Below are 5,522 nucleotides of genomic sequence, written 5' to 3' on the forward strand. Positions count from 1 at the left end.
TGTTGATGCCTCTGCTCTGTGTGCCCATTAGCAGTCAAATTAATTCTGCAGACCTCATCATTCTTTTCCTTTCACAGCCAATGTCATTTATTTTACTTTCAGTTCTTGCAGTCAGGGCCTAGGCTGCAGTTCCCCCTTCAAGCTGTACCACTGCTCCAGGGTGATTGACCTGTGGCAGCTTTCCCAGGCTCAGGTCCAGCAAACAGCTTTGGACCTGCTCCTGCTCTGCTGCTCCTTCACATCTCTCTCAGGAGGCCTCTCTCTGCAGAACAGTTCTGCCTGCTCCACCCCTGCACACTCCCATGGTTTAGCTGCTCACTGCTGCCTGCATCTATGAGACACTCTCTTGGGCACTTGGGAAACTGTCCCTGAAGTTCCAGCAAAGTCTTGGAAGAAGGATTTGGGGCAGGAAACTGTTATTGAAAGGGCTTTGATTTTGTTTAAACAAACAAGGAGCACAGCTCCTCTTTCACAAACCCTTGGAGAGAAAAGAAAAGAGAGAGGAGATGACAGCATCCTCACAAGTCAAAATCCCCTACCAGAAGCAAACGGTATAGAAGCCAGGCTGGGCCTGCACTGAGAGGCATCAGAAGGAGAAAGGCATCTGAAGGAGAAGACAAAGAGTTTATTGCTTCTGAAAACACCCAGGGATCAGTTTGCTGAGGGCATCCTTCAGCTCCTGGTTCTTCAGGCTGTAGATGAGAGGGTTCACTGCTGGAGGCACCACTGAGTACAGAACTGCCATCACCAGATTCAAGGATGTAGAGGAGATGGAGGGGGGCTTCAGGTAGGCAAAGAAGCCAGTGGTGATAAATAGGGAGACCACAGCCAGGTGAGGCAGGCAGGTGGCAAAGGCTTTGTGGTATCCCTGCTGAGAGGGGATCCTCAGCACTGCCCTGAAGATCTGCACATAGGACACCACAATGAACACAAAGCAAACAAAGAATAAAGAGGCACTGAGCACGATTAGCACAAGTTCCCTGAGGTAGGAGGTGGAGCAGGAGAGCTTGAGGATCTGGGGGATCTCACAGAAGAACTGCTCCACAGCATTGCCCTGGCAGAGGGGCAGGGAAAATGTATTGGCTGTGTGCAGCAGAGCAGTGAGAAAGCCACAGGCCCAGGCAGCTGCTGCCAGGAGGACACAAACTCTGCTGCCCAGGAGGGTCTCATAGTGCAGGGGTCTGCAGATGGCAGCGTAGCGATCATAGGCCATGATGGTGAGGAGATAAAGCTCTCCTGAAATGGAAAAGACAATAAAAAAGACCTGAGCAGCACATCCTGCATAGGAGATGGCCCTGGTGTCCCAGAGGAAATTGGCCATGGATTTGAGGACAGTGGTAGAAACATAGCCCAGGTCAATGAGGGCGAGGTTGAGGAGGAAGAAGTACATGGGGGTGTGGAGGTGGTGGTCGCAGGCTATGGTGGTGATGATGAGACTGTTACCCAGCAGGGCAGCCAGGTAGGTGGCCAGGAAGAGCCAGAAGTGCAGGAGCTGCAGCTGCCTTGTGCCTGTGAATGCCAGCAGGAGGAAGTGGGTGATGGAGCTGCTGTTGGACATGGTCTGTCTCTGGGCATGGAGGACTGTTGAGAGAGGAGAAGACATCACACAGGTTAGGACACCACAGACTCACCACGTCCAGGGCTGGGAAGCTTTCTCCTGGCTACCTTGAAGCTCTCTCTGCCTTCCTCATCTCCTTGAGATGTCCTGGCAGTGCCCTCAGTCCTGCTGCCCTGTGCAGAGGAGCAGCTCCTGGGCAGAGCTGTCTCTCTGCAGTGCTGCCTGCTTGACAGAAGCTCCCTCCAGCCCAGGAGCCTGGCTCAGCTCAGCAGCAGAGGACCAGCCCCAGGCATTTAATGACTCCTCTGGTGGCCTTGGTGTTGAGTCCATGAGTCTCAGAGACTGAGAGCAAGCTGAAGAAACCTCTCAGGAAGCCAAATGCCAACTGCCAACTTTGCTGGAGCCTTAATGGGTCCCACTGAGGACCATCACTGACAAAGCCTCCCCAGGGGCTTGTTAGAGCAGAAAAGCAGAAGCAAGAGCAACAACCTGGAGCTCAAGACGGTGCCAGGGTTGCTCTGATGCTGAGCAAACCTGGATGGGCTTGATCAAGCCAAAGGGCCAAGTCCTGGCCCCCAGCCCCTTGGAAGGGAGATCCTGTCCCTCAGACATGGCTCAGGGCTCTTCCTGGGGCAGTGGGATGTGAGGATGTGCAATGGCTGGAGCAGGTCTATGGTGTGACAGTGCTAGGTGGGGCAAGGAGGCAATGAGGTCTTTGTGAATGAAGTTCAGCTACCTTCTGGTTGCAGAGACAATGGCCACAGCCATGGTGATGAAGAGGTCATCTCTGATGAGGGCTTTAAGCTTTGCCACTGCCCTCAGTGGTCCCCACCACAGCCTGCCCTATGGTGTCCCATAGCTGCACCTCTTCCTTTGAAGACACCCAGTCCTCTCTCCAAGTTCACCTCAATCTCTCATCTCTCTCACTGACATCTCTCCATCCTCCCTGCCTGTTCCATGGAAGAGAAAGCCAAGGGCTGGCTCAGCCTCCCTCTGAGTGCCCTCTTGTCCCAGAGGTTATCAATTTATGCTGCACCTTGTTCTCACCAACAGGGAAGAGCTGGTAACCAATGTGAGGCTCAGAGACATCCTTGACTGCAGTGACCATGAAGCAGTGAATTTAATATCCTCAGGGCAATCAGGAGGAAGTAGAATATAGAATATAGAATAAACCAGGTTGGAAGAGACCTCCAAGACCATTGTGTCCTCCTTCAACCAATCCAACACCACCCAATCAACTAACCCATGGCACCAAGCACCCCATCAAGTCTCCTCCTGAACACCTCCAATGACAGCGACTCCACCACCTCCCCAGGCAGCCCATTCCAATGGGCAATCACTCTCTCTATATATAGAACTTCTTCCTAACATCCAACCTAAACCTCCCCTGGCGCAGCCTGAGACTGTGTCCCCTTGTTCTGGTACTGGCTGCCTGGGAGAAGAGACCATCATCTGCCTGTCTACAACCTCCCTTCAGGTAGTTGGAGAGAGTAGTAAGGTCACCCCTGAGTCTCCTCTTCTCCAGGCTAAGGAACCCCAGCTCCCTCAGCCTCTCCTCATAGGGCTTGTGTTCCAAATCCCTCACCAACGTTGTTGCCCTTCTCTGGACTCATTCCAGCAAGTCAACCTCCTTCCTAAACTGAGTGGCCCAGAACTGGACACAGTACTCGAGGTGTGGCCTAACCAGTGCAGTGTACAGGGGCAGAATGACCTCCCTGCTCCTGCTGGCCACACTGTTCCTGATGCAGGCCAGGATGCCATTGGCCCTCTTGGCTGCCTGGGCACACTGCAGGCTCATGTTCAGCCTACCATCGACCAGCATCCCCAGGTCCCTCTCTACCTGGCTGCTCTCCAGCCACTCTGACCCCAGCCTATAGCACTGCATGGGGTTGGTGTGGCCAATGTGCAGCACCTGGCACTTGGATGTGTTCAATCTCATGCCCTTGGCCTCTGCCCATCTGTCCAGCCTGTCGAGGTCCCTCTGCAGAGCCTCTCCACCCTCCAGCAGATCAACTCCTGCCCCCAGCTTGGTGTCATCTGCAAATTTACTGATGATGGACTCAATGCCCTCATCCAGATCATCAGTAAAGATGTTAAAGAGCACAGGGCCCAGCACTGATCCTTGGGGCACAGCACTGGTGCCTGGCTGCCAGCTGGATGTGGCACCATTCACCACCACTCTCTGGGCTCGGCCCTCCAGCCAGTTCCTAACCCAATGCAGTGTGCTCCTATCCAAGCCATGGTCTGACAGCTTGGCCAGGAGTTTGCTATGGGGGACAGTGTCAAAGGCCTTGCTGAGGTCCAGGTAGACCACATCCACAGGCCTCCCCACATCCACCAGGCAGTCACTTGATCATAGAAGGAGATCAGGTTGGTCAGGCAGGACCTGCCCTTCCTAAATGCATCCTGGCTGGGCCTGATCCCTTGGCCATCCTGTAAGTGCTGTGTGATTGCACTCAGGATGACCTGTTCCATGATCTTGCCTGGCACTGAGGTCAGGCTGACAGGCCTGTAATTCCCTGGCTCATCCAACGGGCCCTGCTTGTGGATGGGCACCACGTTGGCCAGCTTCCAGTCCTCTGGGACCTATTGTGTCAGTTGTGTCAGAATGAGCTCATTGACCCAGCTCTGGTTTTTTGCTGGCTTACAGCAGCTATTTGGGGCATGAACAAGGGCCCTCAGATGCTCTCATGAACCCCTTCAATTATCATATTGGAGTCTGTGACCAATCTGCTGTGACACTGCTCTCTATCCCAGGATCACAGGGTCACAGGAATGACTTCTGTAGACCTTAGCATTATTTTGCTTTTGTGTCCAGTGGGTACTAAAAGTCTTTTTTACTTTCACTCCTTGCAGTCAGGGACTAGGCTGAAGTTCCCCCTTCAGACTGTAATAGGAACTCATGGATTGTGACAGAAGGCAGAACAGAGTCCCCCTCGGGTGTTGGCCACTGAGGAAGACGCGTCATGCTGGTGGTGCCTCAGCTTTACACTGAGCGTGATGTAGATGGAGTGGAATCCCTTGTGGATCAGTTCAGGGTCACCTCTCCTGTCCATTCCTCCCTGCAAGTGCAGCCTTGTACTCTGCAGCCCCAAGGTGGAACACAAGATTGAGCAGTGACCTTGGCCTGCACACCAATCCTTGGCAGGCACTCTGAACATCAGCATTCTCACTGCCAGAGGCAGCCACCGTGCAAACCTGCTCTGAACATCAGAAAGTGCTGGCACTGAGCAGAGACTGAGCTGAGCAGTCAGATCCCTGAACAGAGTTGGTTCTATTCCAGCTCAAGCCAGGACACCTCTCCATGTTTTGTCCTCAAGAATCCCAAAGAATCCCAGAATCATGCAATGATTTGGGTTGGAAGAGACCTTTAAAGATCACAGAGACCAACCTGCTTGCAATGATCAGGACCATCTGCAACTAGAGCAGGCTGCTCAAAGCCCCCCTCCAATCTCCTCTGGAATGGTTCCAGGATTGGGCATCTCCCACCTCCCTGGGCAACCTGGGCCAGGCTCTCACCTCCCTCAGTGTCAAACATTTCTTCCTTCTCTCCAGTCTGAATCTCCCTCAGGTCAAACCATCAGCCCCTGCCTTGTCACACCAGGCCCTGCTCAGAATCCCTCCACAGCTTTCTCATCAGCCCTTTAAGTACTGTTAGGCCCCAGTTGTGGTTTCCCCTTTTCCTGTTGGTTCCCTGCAGTCCAGGGATAAGCCACAGGAAGCTGCTGCCCACCATTCCTCTTGCATTTGGCTGCCCTGGGGATGCTAAGGTCTCCCTCTGCATCCAGGGAAATATTCCCCTGAAGTCACCCCCACTGAAGAGAGGAAATGATGCAATCATGGAACCACTGAGGCTGGAAAAGACCCTTGAGATCACCACATGCCATGGGGTGAGGGAAACATTGCCGCTGTGACAGTGGCTGGTAACTCAGTGCATGCCTGGAGAGAGCAAAGCACAGCCCAG

The 5,522-nt window shown here is 53.5% G+C and overlaps 1 protein-coding gene across 1 annotated transcript; it reads right to left on the minus strand.

The window, feature by feature from the left end:
- Positions 1 to 625: 625 nt before the first annotated feature.
- LOC137456671 (olfactory receptor 14A16-like) lies at positions 626 to 1,558 on the minus strand. The gene has a single exon (XM_068168229.1). The coding sequence runs from the start codon at positions 1,556 to 1,558 to the stop codon at positions 626 to 628; it is 933 nt and encodes a 310-aa protein (XP_068024330.1).
- Positions 1,559 to 5,522: the final 3,964 nt, after the last annotated feature.

This window comes from Melanerpes formicivorus, unplaced genomic scaffold (genome assembly GCF_026170545.1).
Source record: "Melanerpes formicivorus ecotype bairdi unplaced genomic scaffold, bMelFor1.0.p_v2 SCAF_134, whole genome shotgun sequence".
Classification (NCBI taxonomy): domain Eukaryota; kingdom Metazoa; phylum Chordata; class Aves; order Piciformes; family Picidae; genus Melanerpes; species Melanerpes formicivorus.